This window comes from Mesitornis unicolor, unplaced genomic scaffold (assembly GCF_000695765.1).
Source record: "Mesitornis unicolor isolate BGI_N332 unplaced genomic scaffold, ASM69576v1 scaffold19658, whole genome shotgun sequence".
NCBI lineage: Eukaryota > Metazoa > Chordata > Aves > Mesitornithiformes > Mesitornithidae > Mesitornis > Mesitornis unicolor.
In genome coordinates, this window is record NW_010201370.1 from 3,839 (window position 1) to 22,140 (window position 18,302).

The window sequence follows — 18,302 nt, forward strand, 5'->3', positions numbered from 1 at the left end:
GCATCACTAAGGTAAATAAAAAAATACGATCAAAACCCCAGCAAAAGCCCCAAAACAAACAGGCCAGACACAAGGTTTGTTTCCACTACTGTCTCAGTGTACTTTATTCTCCTGCTGTCTACAGCTGAACAGCCACACAGGACAGAAACAGGTAGCACTGAGGAATGATCAGATTTCTTCCCTCCACGCCCCCTCCCCAACTTCAGGAATGGCTCTTTTTTTTTTTTTTTTTTAATATATATATAATTTTTTTTTCTCTTTTTTAGGAAATCCCAACCCCACCTCGAGAAACAAAATAAAAAGAAAAGGCATTACTAGAAACGCGACCCAGGGCTCTCCCTCGGCCGTGCTCCGGAGCTGGATGGCTCCCCCAGTTCACAGAGCTCCTCCTCTCCTCTCAACACCTGGGATTTTCTTATTTCACTTTATTTTATTTTATTTCGTACACTGGTTCAAAGTCGGCACTTCGACTGCAATCTGAACCCAGCACTGAAAGGCACATATCTGATACCCTGTACAAGAGCTATTGTGGATGCTGCAGTGCGGATGGGCAACGAAAGCGGCCTCCATCGCAACGGAGCCGAGGATCAGAGCGGGAAGAGGAAATCGGGGGGAAAATAAAGCAGGATCCTTTTGCCTGCTTTTCAGAACAAACAAAAAAACCAACAAAAAGAAGAAAAATAAAATACTGGCTAAGGTTTTCTACTCTCCCTCCCACAAGCAGCTTTGAAAAATGCCCATGTTCAACTGCAGATTCAAATGCTGGTACTATCAACAGCTGCATCAGTCACAACGAAATGAAAAAGAAGTCGCAAAACCCTGCGCCTCCTCCGTTCTCTGTTGGTTTGTCTTGGCTTATTGCTGACAATTTCGGCTAAGGGACTATTCGTCAAAAGTCTCATTTGAGGAGGAAACGGGAGATTCTGATCCTGCACGTGAAAAGAGGACGTGGCGCGCCGGGGAGCAGTAACCGGGCGTTTGACTGCGGAGCTGCCCATCAGCCTGTGACTACTCTATCGGGGGAAAAAAAAACACATCGTGAATGGGTTCCCCTTTGACTGGAAAGACCAAGAATACAAAAAGGAAGTATTGGGGAATGTTTGACACCATTTTATTAATCTTCAACTGCAGTGGAAAAATATAACCTTTTACAAGTGCCGTCTTGTGTAAGCTCAAGTCAGTATATATATATTTTATATAAATTTCTTTTTTCCTTTTTTTTCGTTTTTGAAGTGCAGCAAGAGACCAATACCACATTAAATTTGATCAAATAAAGAGCACAAAAGGCCGAGCAGTTTCCAAATGGCATTTTATCAGATTTTTTTTTGTCTGGTTTTTTTCCTGTTTGAACATTGAATTTTCTCCTCATTTTGCAATCCAAAATATTACCTGAAGTTTTATTTTGTTTTTCAACTCTTTGGCACAATTTTTGTGGGTGTTCGGGCTGCTACAGTACAAGTCAGGAGAGATCTTTCCCTTTGCGTTCTCACTGCCAATTCGGAGCACTTAACGTCTGTAGTTTTGTTTCGCTGTTTGTTTGTTTTTTTTAAGCCTGAAATCTCGCTTGACAATAGGTTTCTATTCCCTCTAACGCAAGAGTTTAGGTTTTTTTTCCCCCATTTCTACATTCACAGTTGAACAATATTAAGGAAGGAAAGGCGCTTTGATGAAACGAGATCATGAAAAGCGTCACTCAGAACGGGAGCTCTGAACATTCGTCAGTGTTTCCCTAGAATAAAAAGCCCTAAAGAGCGACTTTCCTTTTATCTTTTTTTTTTTCTATTTTTTTTTCTTATTTTTTTCCCCTCATTTCATTTTTTTTTACATCTCTTACGCTGCATCAGTAGCCTGAACTTCGGTTAGTTTATGAAATGCAACAGCTAACCCTTTTTTTTTTTCCCATTTTTTAAATTTTTTTTTTTTTTTTTCCTTTTTTTTTTTTTTTTTTTTTTTTTTACGTGTGTATCGGGAAAAGATAAAACTGCAATGACTTTGAAGTTGAGAATGTGGATACCGCCTCATTCACACACACTCACTCCTCGACTGAAAATCCTTCACCCCCCTCCTCTCATCCCGCGCACCGACAGCGTCGTGCGGCAAAGGTGGCGGCCGGAGCCCCGGGCTCCATCTCCCTCCAGCGGCCAAAGCCAAACCTCCAAGAGCGCCGCAGCTGAACCCCGGTTCCTCTCCTCCAAACCGGCCGCTCTCCTCCTGCGCCGGCCACGACAGAGAAGTCAGTCCTGGTGTGTCGGAAGAAGAGACTCACTCGTTGCTCGGACAGAAATCGGTCGCTCCCTCGTCCCGAAAACGCCGGGTTTTTCTACGCAAGTCAGTGCTCGGCTGGCAAACAGCGCTGCTGCTGTTGCTGTGGCGGGATTTTCAATGTGGTGTGTTTCAAGCCTCACTCACTCATCCTCTCATTCCCAAACATTCAGCATCCGTGCACACTCCTCACTTCCGGGTTTTTTTCAAAAGATTGGAGATTTCCAGTGGGGGTCTCAGGTGTCATCCCAATGGTAACAGATCTGCAAGCACAAAGGGCGCGTCAAAAGATAACCCCAAAACCCCCACATTCAGGAGATAAAACCAGCAGTGAGTGGGGCAAAAAATGACTAAAAGATTTAATAGGGATTTTAAGGAGCTTCTCCAGTTGTAGCAGATTTACCCTCCCAAGCACAGCTATGCCATCGGTTCCCTCTCTACAATCTGCTGCTTTTAAAAGGTGGCTCAGCAGTCACAGACTCTGAGCATCCCAAGCTGGAAGGGACCCATAATGATGAGAGCCCAGCTCCCAGCGCCACACAGGACCACCTAAAACTAAACCACAACCAAGAGCATCGTCCAGACGCTCCCTGAACTCTGAGCAGGACTGAGGAGTCAATGGGCTTCAATGACACCGCATTTGCAGGGGCGCGGGACCGTCCCTGAGCAGCGAGGGCGATGGATTTCAAAGCAAGGAGCCCTCCAGCCTGTGCCTGGTTTCGGGAAAGCCAAACAGTTCATCACTGCGCTTCGGGGTTTGTAATTGTCCTGATACACAAGACCACAGATGGGGCTTGTTTACAAAAAACTAAATGAGAAACAACTGTTAGAGAACAAGGCTTTGCGAGGCAGCTCTGTCAGATCAGGAGTTTAGCCAACTCCACAACTCCACAACATGAAAAGGAGGTGGGTGTCATCCCTTACCAAGCTTGATTCTTCAGTTTTCTCAGTTCTTTAGTCGCCCAGGTAGCAAGGGTTTTTGTTTTGTTCGTCTTGGATCTTCTTCCTTCAGATAGCAGTTCATGTATCATGGGTCTAGCTTCTACTAATTTCAGTACATCTTTTCCAAAGGCTGTACACAAATCTCTGAAGGAGAAAGCGAGGTTTGGAGGCTGAGTGCCACAAACAGATGTGCCACTACCACTCCGATCAGCTCTTGCTAGCAAAGAGAATTCTGACTCACAGCTAATGTCCTTTTTAAAAAGCTGCATATGGTCACTAATTTCTGCAGGAGGAGAGCTGAATGGTTTTCTGAAATTGGGACTAACTGGAGACGTTCAATCTCCTGTCCAAGGACTGATCTCCCTGATGTGCCATGCAAGTGTCCATAAATGCAAGAGAAAAGACTAAAACACCCTGACCCAAGTCTGTCTGTACCCAAGGAACTGAGGGTGGGCTTTATTTTTTGTTTTTAAGCAGGTCATCCTTGAAAAATCTGGCATTTCTGTAACACACATCCAGCTTTCACCCCTACTGACTGGTTTTCACCCCGTTAAAGGGCCTCACCTGCAGAACAACTTCACACCTTGGGTTAAACATCAACACCAGACCGTAAAAACCCAGCACTGATGTTAAATACTTCAGACAGAAAAACACAGCTTCAAATATTAATGCTGTTGTACAGAGATTTCTGTCTACCCGATGAGCGCGCTGTCGGCTGAAACCGTGTCGGGATGCTTACCCTATCAGTCCAGCAGCACACGCCACTACTCCATCGGTGTGATCCTCATCTCCAGCAATGTGGTCAATGTAAGACAGAATAAATTCTACTCTGGGCTGCACCAGCATCACATCCGCTGAAAGAAAACAGCTTTATTATAGCAGGGTGAGACACAGTTCATGTTTAACAGCCTGCCCTTTAAAAGGGATCCCAGCGAGCCTCCAAATGGCCAGAATTTGACCCTGGAAAAGCTCTTGGATAGGGAAGGGAAAAACTGTCAGAGGAAGAGGAATCCATAGCGAAGGGCTCTGAACCCATCCCCTGCTTGTGGCAGCAGAGCATTCACTCCTACACAGATGGGAACAAACAAGGACATGCCCATGGATGTGACAACAACCGTGAAAGAGCTCGTCCAAGCAGAATCCTTCTCATCAACCTTGGTCGTTTCAGGCACAGAAAGGCACAGCGGGACAGGGTACTCACGGTGCACGTTTTCTTGGTCTCCCTTCAGTCCCTGGACGATGCCAGTGTAAGCTTCCAGGCAGCCCTCCCGCAGCTCGTTCAGGTAATCCACCATGTCGTAGTCGGACTGGAAGGGTGACAGCAGAGCACACCTCAGCCGTGTCCCCAGCGACGTGCGCACAGCCCTTACCCATCTGTGATTTTAATGAAGGAACCAGAATGTGCACCCTTGGCTTACCTTATCAACCTGTGCTTGGGAAGCCTGCTGGAGGGTGTTCAGTACGACATCGAGGTACTTCTTAAATTCTCCTCCAATGGCAAGGGCAATGTCGCCAAACACCGAGAGGATCTGAGGCTTCACAGACCTATGAACGTTTTCATTCTGGAAGAGATTTCAGCATCGCTACGTTCAGTTGCATTTCTTTTTCAGGGGGGGAGGAGGAGCTAATAAATAAAAACATTTACTTGAAATGTAAATCCTTACCCCAAATAAATTTGGATTCCATTCAAACAGTAAGCAAGATAGTTGTCAAACACGAGATCTTCAGAGCATGCCTAACACTTCTGCTTCTCCCACCTCCCACTTTCTTCTCAGTGTGCAAGCCAACTGTTACTAACTGGCTAATGAGAAGGTAAACACTCACCCCCAAGTTCTCCAGGAGCAGCTGCATAACCTCGTCACAAAAAGGCAACATGTTGGATTGCAGGACTCTGCACAAGTCACCAACCAGGCCCACCGCAGCCAGACAAACCTGCAAATAGAACAGCGAGTGAGACACCCACCCAGTGAGTCAGGCTTCCACACTCTGTCCTTACAGCTTCAGCTTATCAAAGCACCAAGCAGTGGTGAGAGGCTGCAGCCATTAAGCCACCAAAAATAACGACCCTCGCAGAGCAGCTGATGAGTCCCCGCTTCGTTAACCATTTGTGTCATCAAGCTGCAAAGCACTGAGCTTGCTTCTCTGAGGGGAAGGGAAGAGATCCAGATGCCAGCAAAGTGACAGGTACTGGGGTCTGAACAAATGCTACCAAATTTAGCAGCCGGGAGGTCGAAACATCCACCCCACAGCGAGTACCACCACTGGGCCTTCTAATGGGAACTCACAGCCCATAGCAACCTCTTTCCTCATCAAAGACAGCTAATACAGAGCCACTGTGAAAACACAGGCGTCAAGTCAATGAAGGCCTTCTGCTGAATTCAACAGAAGAGTCTAAATTTGAGCATGCAGCCAGTAATTAGAGCAAAGTCCACAGGGCTGCAGTTCTGGTTTCAGCACCAGAAGCCATGGTGATTTACAGATGCACACCTGCTGAACTCAGCATCTGCGAGCAGCTGAGAATTTAGAGACTGCGAGCACAGGGCTGCCCGGTTTGACCTCTACCTGGTACTCAGCATAGTTCTTCAGTCCAATGCCAAGGAACGGTTTGAAGGCATCCATGTACTTCAGAAACTCTCCACCTAAGACTGTGCGGAGAAAACACTGTAGTTAGGAAAAAATCCCAACTTAAGATGTATTTGCTGGAGCTCGACAAGAGAGAAACCCATCGTTATATTCCACCCAAAACCAGTACCTGGGTTCCACACAAGCACAACAAATCAATTCTCCACTAGACATCACCCAAAACTGAGCATCAGTGAAATGTGTCCGTCTGGGCTAAGCCGAGATTTGACAGAGCTCAATTCCCTGCAGGAATTGCTCTCTGCAGACAGACAACCCCTTCCCATGCTCAGAAAGGACGTTGGATCTTCCCGAGCAGACCCATCTGAGGGAGAGGGATGTGGCTGCACGCTTCACACAGGAGCCGGCACTCAGGGAGCGGGAGCACCATCGCATCGCTTTGCATCAGCTGAAATCTCTGATGCCATTTCACATTGCTTTACTGCTGTAACAGCTTTGGGAAACAGTTGCTCAACCTCTTCTCTTCAGAAAGCAGGGCACTCTTCAGTATGTTTATATTTAAGCAGTATTTGAAGTAAAATAGTTCTGTTCTTCTCCACCAACTCCTACCTTCCTCAAGCCCCTTGCATTACTAAGACCGTGCATGCAGACTGATCTACCCAAAAGTCAAAAGGCCTTTGTCCCAGGAGGATTCAAACTTCCCTTTTACTTGGCAATGATCCCCTCATCCTTCTCGTTCACTTCCCAGCTTCCTCAGGCAATCCCATTAAACATTCCCAAGAGCAGAGGGGTACCAGCCAAAGAGCTGCCCTTTAAAACATGCAAGTGTGGGAAGGGGAGACTCAAACGAGCCTCTCTACAAACCGATCTCCCTGAAGACCCACTTGCAAAGCACACTTGGCTTTTATTAGAGATAACGCAGGGGTGTCAAGCAGTAAGGTTAAATGCAGACTTTGAACAGCACCTCAGCTCTCACACTCATCACAGCAGAGTGCTCCTAGAGCTCCAAATGATGCCACCACCTTCTAAACCTGAACCACAAACCTCAAACTGCCTGGAAAGCAACAACCCAAATTTGACTTGACTTCACCCATTCTGACCTGCTCTAACGCTGATCTTTGCCACTGTGATTTCTTTGAAACAAGAGCAATGACTGTAAACCCACCACTGACAAAACTCCACAGAACAACCAGGGGTCACAGGCAGCAGCAAGTATGAATCATTAAGATAATGTTACACGGTAAATCTATCCCATGGCACAAAGAGACCAGGTTCCCATCGTGCTGGGCACTGTACAAAGTAGCATTAGGTTTGTTTTTTTCTGGCAGAATTTGCATTGTAGCTATGTTATTAACAGAAAACAAACCATTCATTCACGAAAAACAGCTTAGCATAACCGGCCAGTCTCAGAGCTTCAAAAAGATGGCGAGATGTATGTGTGGCGAAAACCACACCCCAAGCAAAACCAGGAACCTAATAATGGGTTTTTTTGCCATATAGTCAAAAAGAGAAGGAAGCAAAGCAGCTCTGTCCCAGGCTCTGCCTCCCCCAAAACACACCCCCTGCTCTGTGGTGCAAGACTGACCTTCCACCAGGGTGCTGACGGCCATCAAGGCATCCTCCTGCACGCCCCCTGAGCCCGCCGTGCTCTGGAACATCCGCAGCAGAGACGCCATCACCACGTCCGAGATCTGCAGAGCATCCTGGTGCTGCACCTTCCGCAGGACGTTCTGGGTGGGAAGGGAGAAAGCAAGAGTCATTCAGCCTCGCACAGATGGAAGCAACCGCGCCTTTACATCTCCTGCGCCAGCTCCCAGCGCTCGTGACCGCGTTGGGCTGCTGAAAAAGGAAGCTGCTGCTTGAACTCTGCTGCTGCAAAAATATGCTTTGTCAGTGCGAGTGCAAAGTCCCATTCATTTCAGCTGCGTTCAATTTTCCAGCTACAGAACAAGCTGAATTTACCTTTCCTGCTGCATAGGCTGTTCTCCGCGCCTTTCATTTGTGAGTTGGCGTGAAATGTGACCAGTCCAAATTTGGCCTTATTAAAAAAAAAGCCTTTTTCCATCACAGCAATGTGACAGCAAAGTCTCACTGCCAAGTACGGGCTGCACGTAAGCTTTGCTTCTAAACCACAGCATTACACTTCAGAAACACGACAGGAGAGTGTCACTGCTGCTAACTGCAGTCAAACTTCTCCTACCAGGATGAACAGAGAATAAATTAACATACAACCAATGCAAAACAGGTTTACAGGAACACTGAGGTGTCTGAAAAGCAGAAGGGGTTTCTGGAGAGAGCGGAGGCAGCCTCGCACAGCAGCAGAGCAGTGCTCCGTGTTATCCAGCACATTACAGGAGCAGCAGGGACAAGGAAACACCCCAGGTAAATACCCGAGCTTAACCTGCTCCTCCTGTACCGTTCTGACCCTCCCTTTCAGCACGTGAAATACAGAACACAGCTCTGAGGTATCCTTAGTTAAAATAAATTTGCATTTCCTATGAAAAGAGAAAGACCGAATCTTTAACCTGCAGAGGAAAATCATTATTTCACGTCTGATTCTTTCAAACTGAGTCAACTCCAAAGAGACCAACTTTGACTCTTTAATTAATCGGTCTTGATTTTCTCGTTACTTTTAAATCTTAACAAATGTCTTTCCTCTGTTGGGTGTTCATAATTGTATTTCCATCAGAAGAGAAAAACGACGTAACAACACTGAAAAAATTCTCCCTCCTGATTTTCACTTAGTGGTATTTAATTATCTGCTGCAACTACTGTAAATACTTAAGGTTCAGGTTGTGTGATAATGAAGAAAGGCACAATTACAAAGTAAAACTAGCAGCTTAATTCAACCTGTGCCACCTGTACTGCTCTTCCCACAGGCAAACGGAGCTGTCCTGAAGGAGATCAGAGATCACCGCCAAAAGGAGAGGTTCGTCTCCCCATTAGAGCCCACATAAGGACAGAACAAACTGCAGAGCACAGGTAACGCCACCCAGCAGAGGAATAAATCCCCTGCCCTGCTTTTATTTCAGATTACACGCTGCTCTGTTACACCTCCTTTCTTCTCCGAGCTGCACAGAGATGCGCTGATACTGAATTGATGCCAATTATAGAGACTCAAAGCAGCACCTTGTAACTGTTCGTGGTTAGGTGTGACAGCACTGTACCACCCTTCCTGCAAACAGGAGATCTTCGATATCAAGCACCACTATTTCAGAGGATGGTCTGAGCAACCTCAGGAGCGGTTTCGGGAGGAGGCTGTTTTCCATGGACTTTGTAGGAGTAAGCAAGGAGCTGAAACGCGCTGGTACTCCAAGTCACATGGGCTGTTCATTACCAGATGTTTAATTTTCAAGGACACTCAGTGCATTTTAATTAGTGCCATTTTAAAGAACACCACCAACCACAAGAGGCAGATGAACAAATTAAAGCCGTTATGGAGTTTTTTTGTCTGTGCCAACCCAAGTGATTGTTCAGGCTGTAGCCAACATAAGAGCCAATCTGAAGGCATACACAATCTCTAACAAGCCACATACAGCGTTAGTTATTCATATTGCCCTAAATTTGCTAAGCCGTACTCTACCGAAGCCTTCTGAACCTTGTATCACCTCCCACACGGCAGCTGGGACACAAGATCCACTTTCCTCATTCAGATCTTGTCAACAGGACTAAGTCTGCATCCTCTCAGGCACAGAAAAGTCTCCAAAACCGCCCCAAAACCACAACTCAGGCGACAGGAACTTACCTGTAGAGTAGCGCAAAGAAGAGACTGAAGATCATTGAACTGGATTCTGTCGGAAGTGCTCTGGATATGAGACTGGAAAAGAACAAAACCCCGTACGTGAGAAGTCTGCACTATAATCCACACAAACCCAGCAGATTTTGACAGCGCTACAAGTGCACAAATGCGATTTTAAATATTTGTTTCTTCAAATTTAAGACAAGACATTTGTTTGGAAGCTTAATATATCTACCTACCTATAAAAATAATAACAAAAATTCTTTATACCGTAAGGCACACAATCAGCAAAAACTCGTTTTTGTACCCCAGATGAAGCCACAGCACAACAGCAACACCTCACCTCTCCTTGAACCCCTCACCATGATGGGGGTTTAAAACTCAGGTTTACCTACCTCCATCTGCAGCACTTGCTGAAGTCGTTCCATGATGACCAGAGTTGTCTTTTGGACAGCAGGGTAACAGTCCTTGGCACTGTTTTTCACTATTTCCATCAGAGATTCATATGCAGAACTCCTCAAGTTATTCTGGTGTCCATCAGGCCTGTAACAGAAGGAATATATTTGCAGCTCCCAGTGCTCAGCTTGCTTAGAAACAGGCTTTTTTTTAGTAAATCAGTAACAAGCTAAATTTCAGTGTTGTGACAAGCAGAAGCACTTGCATTCCTGTATTGCAAGACTTGAAAGTAAATGAAATTTGTGAAGCCGCTTTTGGAACATTTTAAAATTCGCTATTAATAATGACTTCCAATATCTTCACCCACTGGCAGCAAATACAAATCCACATCTCGCAGCACGCTGTTACCCTGCCCAGGAAGCGACGGTCTCAAGAGGTGAGCAGCATACATTACCAGCTCCCTGACATCCCTCCGAGATGCTGGTGAGGGTGTTAAATTTGAAATAAGGACAGGTGAGATCTGTGCTAGGATGAGTGATGGGCTTCAGAGCCTTGAGCTAGACGCTACGCTTCTGGTAGGATGTAAATGAGACAGGAAGAGTTTAGACTTTGAACCGTTCAGACAGGGACAGCGCTTAAGAAGAAGGAGTCCTGCAGCAAAAGGCTTCAACTGATGACTGAACTGATCCAAGGATTGAACTCTGAGCTGTCAAGATTTATGCAACCTTCAAGGCAGGATAGGACTGCAGCGTTACCCTTATTTTTGCATCTGCAGAACTGAGAAAAATATTTGGCCTCATCTATTTCTATTTCGGCTTAGTTGGGAAAAGGACAGTACCCAGCCTAACTGGGGCCTCATCCCTTCTGGTGCTAATGGAAATGGATGTAACTCTACAGCAACAACCACGGCATCAACCAACCACAGTAAAACCAACTGTACGATACGCAGAGATTTCTAATTATCTCGTGCTGCAATCCTGATTATTCAGTGGCCTTGGAGTCAACCTTGAAGAGCCTTATGACTGTTGTACAAAGATGTGCAGAGTCTTAAACTTGGAGACTTCAAAGTAAAACATGGAAGGGGCACTCTTGGAGGAAACCCCGGAGTTACTATAAACAGATATGGGCAAAATACTGAGAAATTATTCTGTGTGAATAGCTTTCTTCCTGGGGATTAGCATTCTGTATTCCATGCGATACCAAAAAAGCCTGGTTCTGATAAAATATCATTCAGATCTAAGCTGCAAGAGAAAGAGGGCCAACAGCCTGAAGTAATATTTAAAAAAAAAAAAAAAGAAAATAAAGCATCTTTGCAGAGCTTAAGACATCCGCTTCAGTGTTACCTATCTGCAGTCTCCAGAAGTTTCTGAACTATTAGCTCAAATGAAGAGGATAAGCAGTAGGTTGCTGGTTCTTCCTGATCATCAGCTACATCTGCAGCTTCATAGGCAGCTTCAGCAAGACTAGAGAAGGCCTGAAACACAGAAGAACCATTGCCGTTACTCAAATGAGTTTACCCTCACAAGTCCAGAAACATCAATTCCAACGGTTTTCAATCTAACAAAACAACCCCCCGAAAAAAAAACCCAAATACGTGCGGGGTTAACAACATGAACAGCCAACTGTTGAGTGCACTGAACTTTGGTGCAACAGTGGTGACAATTTCAAAGACTTACAACGTGGCATTAACACGCAAGGCGGTCACGCTGTCTGCAGACAAACATCTGCACAGTGTTACTGGTCTCAACTGGTGGCTGTCAGGAATCAAACTGGGTGAGGGCAGACTGCTTGAACCTCGCAGGGTATTGACAGACTCTGTCAGCGATCCAGCATCCTCATCACAAGTTAAAATCCCAGGGCAGACAAGGCCGCGGACTGCTCAAATTCCCAACTGCAGAGCAATTGTGACTGCTCTGAGACAGGTGGGTTACAAGAGCTGAAAGCCTCTCTTGATTTTCATTTCAATCTAAGAACACACAGTAGTCATCATCTGCAGAAGACAAAAGCCACAGCTACATGGACTTTTGCCAGGACCAACAGATCGGGGAAAAGCTTCCGCGCTGACTTGAAGCCTTCAAACCTCTGGAATACTGAAAGAACAAATTCTGTCATTTCTGAGACTTGTTTTGACATGCAAATACTCATCTCTAGCTCAATTCTTTACGAGAAGCTCTCTCAAAAGGCAGTAAGGGACACATCCTCTTTCTAGTGAAATATCAGATACGTTACTCGGTAGTAGACATGCATCACATAGACGCACACATGTAGACATACACGTCTGCAAACCAACCCAAGGGACTGCAGCTCAGTAAGTGACCAAAAAAAATATCCTCAATTTAGTTGTGGAACCACTGCAGAAGCAGGCTTAGGTAATAGGAAACAAGGTAACTCGTCTCTCCTTTAAGATTAAGGAGGCAATCCAGCTGTTCCCAACAAAAAAAGCAAAATTCTGGCATGCCTTTTCTAAACAGCTATCACAGCTCTTATCAAGGACAGTTTCCACAGCATTTTCAAACCAAAGGCAGCTTCTACACTCAGTGAATATTTGCTTTTTTTTTCCTTAAAAATCAATTTCTTCCTTTACTATTTCCCACTAGAGCCACAAAACAGACCTGAGATAACTTAGGAGTTAACAAGAGTTGTGCGTGCTGGGTGACCAAGCCATGAGTCCCCTCTGAAATCCATTCAAGTGTGTGAATATATACACGTATGTGTGTATCTATGAATATGAGCTGCGTTCCCCTTGTTGATAGAAACGTGTCCTACGTTCAGCAGCGAAGGGGCTGCCTTACCCAGCAGACGTTGGAGGCCACTCGGGGCTCGGCGCTCAGGCCCTCCATCAGACACTGCAGCAGTGGGGCGAGGTAAATGTCATTGATGGCAGCTTCGGGAAGCATCTCGCAGATCCTGCCCACGGTCCAAGCAGTTGTGTCTCGAACCACGACGCTGGGGTCCTTCATTAGTTCTATTAAAGTTGGCATTGCCTAGAGCATCATTGCAGGCAGGAGAAAGATGTGATCAAACACAATCTATGGAAATAGGAGTCTGCCACTATTTCTGATGTTAACACTCTCTACGAGGTAGCGACAGATTGAAGAGGGGAGGACAGTCCAGATTCAGTTAGGCTGTTGTCCTCACATTTTAAGATTCATAAAGTTATTTCCCAGGGGGTAAGACTCAAGAACTGAGGCATCTGGAGTCAGGTATTCTGAGGTCCTGCATGTCCTCATGAATCAGAGCTATACAACCCAATCACCTGCCCTGGGACTAGCAAATCTCTCTAAAACACAATTAAAAGGTGGCATCCTAATGCTTTTCCTCAGCTTAAGAACAATGTGCAAAGCAGGCATCCTGCTCCAAATAAATCAGAAAGTTTTTGCTCTGAGAAAACACAACAAATCTTACCTGTATGACTAGTGATTTGAGCTGGTTAGGCTCTGGTCCTTCCAAAATGCACCCAAAAGCCATCACAGCTGCATCTCTGTATCGCCAATCTGGATTTTTGATGTGTTCTTTAATGAAGGGCAGCACGTGAGGAACAATGTCATCTTCACAGCAAGTCGCCAGGAGCATGAGGCAGACTCCTGCTGCTTTGCAGGGGTTCCAGTCATCGTCATCATCATTTTCATCCTAGGAAAACAGCACCCTTGGTCAGTCTGGGGGGAAAATATCCCTTACTCTGCACAGGCAGTGGCATCCCGTTGGATCCACTGCAGGTGACACTGTCTAATTACCAAGCACTACATCTAGAAATTAATTGAGGTCTGAAGTGCCAGCTACATCTCTGACAGAAAGGCAACCTGAGTTACTTGCATCATTGGTACCTTTCCACCCCGGTGCAAGGCTGCCAGCTCTCTCCTGACACAGCGGCAGCAGCCTCACACATCTCCCAAACTGCTTCTCTGTCATCCAGGTAGAGATTTTGTTCCTTTGATCTGTGCCATCACCTCGCAGAGTGGCCCACAGCCATACCAGTTAAATAGCTTCTTCCTCGCCGCCTGTTAGCTCAGCCACTTACCAAATTTCCTTTGAAGCTGTGTACCTGTGATTCTCTCATCTGTTTTATCTTTCCTGTTTTAACGAGCACTTTAGAACCTCCTGCAATTTAACTCTCTGCATCCGAGCGGACGGAGAAACAAAACAAACAGGGAAACAATTCCCTGGATTTGTCAAGAGTACCAAGCATTTTCCCAGTTCGCTGCAGGAAGCCAAACGAATTTCGTCCTGTATGACTTAATTAACAGTTTTATTTTATAATTAGACCTGCTGTAGCAAGCGGTTCCATTAATTTTGATTAGACTGTGAGGCACAGTCCAAACAAGTCCCTGTGAAGTGCTTAATAGGAACTAAATAAACATGGACCTCACAGCTCAAAAAGTAAAGCTCAAGAATTCCAGAAATTGGATCTCCAAGGATGCAGAGACCGTATAATGGTTTTAATTTCACAAACGCTTCGTTAGGAATACAGATAACTATCAAACCTCTTCAGAAACCATAAATACAAGCATTGTGTTGACAGAATTCAGCATAAAAACGACCCTGCATGCAGTCTCACAGTCTCAGCCCTAAAAACCAATGCATCATTCAGTCAGAGTGGTGCATGATGTCTCATCACAGACCGAGGACTGCAGCTACAGGTGCTCCGGACAAGTACACAACAAAAAGCTACCTGAGGGGACCTACAGCACCCTTGGGACCAAGCACATCAAGAAGTCACCTGTGAAATGAGCATCCCTGGCAGTTTGCTCCTCCCTGCCACAGTGGTGTCACTGTCCTAGAAGCAGACATAGTAGAGATTTTGACATGCAGCTCACCTGTTTTGTTAATGTTTGTGTTAGAATCGGGACCAGATACTGCAACGCTCCCTTGGCGTAAAATTTGCTAGTGTGCTCTGGAGGCCTTCCTTGCTCTGCTGCCTAGAAAAAAAGGTTACAGAATGATTCTCAGTGGCTGTATAGGCATGAGATCTGAATTATGAACTCTGGTAGATGTTAATTGTCTTTCGCATGCTTTCCTCTCCTTCCCAACACAAACTTTAAGTTATCATAACGCACAGGAACCTCAAGGACAGCCTGCAGCACCAGTCCCAGTTAAATATTCAATAAATAAGTCAAATTTTCCATTCCACACACATATAGAGCCCCTCCTCACGTGGCACAGACATAAACATTTTCAGCTTGCAGTTATGTATAATTAAAAAGTGACCCCAAGTAGAAGTAGCAAAAGGTCTTCAGCCTATGAACTAAAGCTACGTGCTGCTGACTGTCCTTTTATCCTTGCTTTTTTGGGCATTCGACATAAATATATATTTAGCTACTTTTAAAGATGGATATGATTCATCTAGAGCTCTTCAAAGTTTAAGCTATTATTGATTTCTACAGCTAATTTATGCAAAGCAGCATCTGCATGCAGAACAATACCCCAAATCCATCTCCAGCTCCATCCATTGTAAGGGATAATGATTACTTTTATTTCATCCCATAATTTTATACTTAACTCATAAATAATGTATAATATAGAATGGGAGCAGTCTTTTTACACACTGGGGTAGGACTAAGTCCCACATGCCTGTAACAGACCCCCAAATCTTCCATATCAGTGTAACAGAAGCCAGATGCCTCCAAGACAGCAAGAAATGCTCTCTCTTTTATGTCTATGTGTATCTCAACAATTAGAGATGCCAAGTCAATGAGGCAAAAGCTAAAAGATCTTCATGATTTTGGGAATCTTCTGGTATTATGCTGTGCCTGGTACACACGCTTAATGCGCATTTAGGTTAACCTTACAGGAGTAGCTTGAGCTGACTTTGGAATGCTAAAAAGAAATCAGGTAGCTGTCACGTAGCATTTGCAGAAAACTAGCACTTGTGTGTCACAGCGTGTTCTCATCAAACCTGTCAGGATCTTTATCTCGAGTAGTTTCAGCTCCCAGCCAGGTTGGCATGAAAATCCTTTTGCTCAGTTAAAAAGGCAGCTCATCCTAATCTAACCTAGTACGCAAAAGGGGCTATAGGCAAGCTACAGTAAGAACTTTATATTAGGCTACAGAGCTTAGAAAATAACCCAGAATTATTACAGGGAATTCCAAATGGCTGTACCTGTGCAATCTTAGCTACAAACTTCGCATTTATCTTGAAAGGCAGAATAAATTAATCATAGTCCTGGGTTAAGACAGCTGCCAGGACCCAGGCTTGCAGCTAAAAACTAAGCTGGGCACAACAAAACACCCACGGAGGCAGCCAGGCAATGCAGCCTCAGGCCTCAGCTTCTGACACAAACACACATCATTTTTTTTATCATCATCCTGTGATAATTTCAGCATTCTCAGTATTCAGATTTGCCACTTTTCAGCAGTCATTGGCAAGCTCACCTCAGACGCCTCTATAGCCAGGTCCATCTCCTCATCGCAGACATTCGACCAGAACTCTATCCCCTGTAGAGCCACCTCGTCTATGTCACTTTTCATTGCTTCAATAGTTATCTTTAGAAACATGAAAGAAAGGAAGGGAGAAAAGGACGCTTCAGTAAGTTACTTCTCCTGAAATATGTGCCCCAACTTTTGGCCAGCAGGTATGAGATTGGTAGGAGATACAAGATGGTCTGAAATAGGATTCCACATTAGAGTCACTGTTCTTGAAGACAATCTGCTCATTTAGAGGTTTTATCAACTCTCAGCACCTCAGGAGGACTGCGGAGCAAGTCAAGCGATCTGCACGGTCCTGACTTTCAGGTCTCAAATACCTGATGCTGGTTTTATGGATTTTGCTAAGAGAGAGGGACTCACAGCAGGCAGTCACAGCCAAAGAAAAACAGATTGGGAATGTAGGAAAACTCTTCCTCTTGGATTAAGATAAAGGAGTACAGGAATATCACACAGCTACACAGAAGAAACCTGAGTACTCACAGCAAAAAGCGCAGGACCCATGTATGTCTCCATATACTGATAATAAAGGGACATTATCTTCACCAAATTCTGTAAGGCAGCCACTCGTACCTGTCAGAGGAAAATGGATCAAAGATGTGACCTTTCTGAGTGCTCTGAAAATCTGTACCCCACCACAGCCCAACAACCAGACTCTCTGCTCATTTAGTTTACTCCATATCTAAAAAGGTCTTTCGCAAACAACATAAATCCTCTTAGTAGTTTACTACTTCTAACTTAAGATACAAACCTCATTTTATTTGAGTACATACACCATTTAACAAAGTACTGTTTATTTCACAAACACTTTTTAACCACTTTTTGACACTAGGGGTTCTAGCCAGCTTCCCCCAAAAGGTGCAGTAACAAATCAGGGCATTCATTTTCACCCATCAGTTTTACTCACCCTTGTATCTGGACACTGCGTTGCTTCACAGACTACTTGCATAATAAAGTGCCTTTCAGACTAGAAGAAGAAATAAAAGAATATTAGAACTGTATTACAAGAGCATTAAAGCTTCAAGAAACCTCAAAACTCAGGACATCAGTTTCTGGAGGGGCAGTACCTGCGTATTCTTGCCTTTCAGTAGGAAAGAACAGACATGCCCAGGCTATTTTCAGTAATGAAGCCCAACAGAAATATGGTCTGAATGGATCCCACACCTCCCATATCAGATTCTGAAAGGCTCCAGTTAATCCCCCTCAACATCCACTGAACAGTTGACATGGGGAAGTTTCCATTATAAGACTTTCTAAGGTTCAATATTAATTCCATGTTTCCCATACTCTCCCTGGTAGAGACCCAGAGGATAAACTTAATCTGAGAAGGAAGAGAAAAATCAATATATTTCTGTTTTGAAAAGGCTTTGGTGCTGAGGCTCCTATTCTGAAGACTCTTACAGGCCTTCCTCCCCCACCAATTTTCAGAGGCAAAGTTAAATCTGGATTGCTGCCACAACACTTGAAAGAAAGTGCTGATCCAAGCTTGTACTCTTACAGCAGCATTAGAGAGTAGGGTTTGATTAGGAAGCAGAGCATCTAATAGGCTAAAATCTAAGGTCAGTTCAAATTTATCCCCAAAAAGTCAGCGATGCTTCCTTTCCACTGACGAATCTCTGAAGATTTCCACAGCACTTGTGCATTACGACAAGAACAAACCGGATTTACAGAAATGAATCCAAGTCTCAGCTGCAACAGAATTATGCATCAAAATTCAGCGTGGTGCATGATTTCTCATCATAGACCGTGGATTCAGCCCTTGCATTTAAAGCCACGAATCGTCACCGTTTCCCCCTCACCTCTTTGTCAAAGTTTGCTTTGGTGAATTCCAAAGAGTTCAGGAGTGCATTAGTAGCTGCAAGCTTCACATTGTTGCTGGGCTCTTCCTTTCGCATTCCCTGGATGATGGCTGTCAAGATCTCATTGGATTTGTCCTGAAGTTGCTCTGGATCCTAAAAGAAGC

At 44.8% G+C, this 18,302-nt stretch overlaps 1 protein-coding gene across 1 annotated transcript; it reads right to left on the reverse strand.

Moving 5' to 3' along the window:
* Positions 1–2,470: 2,470 nt before the first annotated feature.
* Positions 2,471–18,244, reverse strand: KPNB1 (karyopherin (importin) beta 1). Its single transcript, XM_010190056.1, has 18 exons — positions 18,139–18,244; positions 17,247–17,306; positions 16,823–16,912; positions 16,289–16,399; positions 14,734–14,835; positions 13,325–13,549; positions 12,712–12,903; positions 11,263–11,393; positions 9,919–10,066; positions 9,530–9,601; positions 7,370–7,514; positions 5,767–5,849; positions 5,029–5,136; positions 4,623–4,766; positions 4,406–4,511; positions 3,944–4,058; positions 3,187–3,348; positions 2,471–2,525 (listed from the first exon to the last, which is right to left on the reverse strand). Coding segments are annotated over exons 1-18 (2,091 nt in total). The 5' UTR covers positions 18,235–18,244; the 3' UTR covers positions 2,471–2,524.
* Positions 18,245–18,302: the final 58 nt, after the last annotated feature.

Excerpts from the sequence above, each read along its gene's own strand:
- KPNB1 (XM_010190056.1), bottom strand. The coding sequence starts at position 18,234 with ATGCGAAAGGAAGAGCCCAGCAACAATGTGAAGCTTGCAGCTACTAAT. Across the intron at positions 16,400-16,822 it reads TGGGTCCTGCGCTTTTTGCT|ATAACTATTGAAGCAATGAA; the intron begins GTGAGTACTCAG and ends ATGTTTCTAAAG. Across the intron at positions 9,602-9,918 it reads AGCAAGTGCTGCAGATGGAG|TCTCATATCCAGAGCACTTC; the intron begins GTAGGTAAACCT and ends GTTCTTTTCCAG.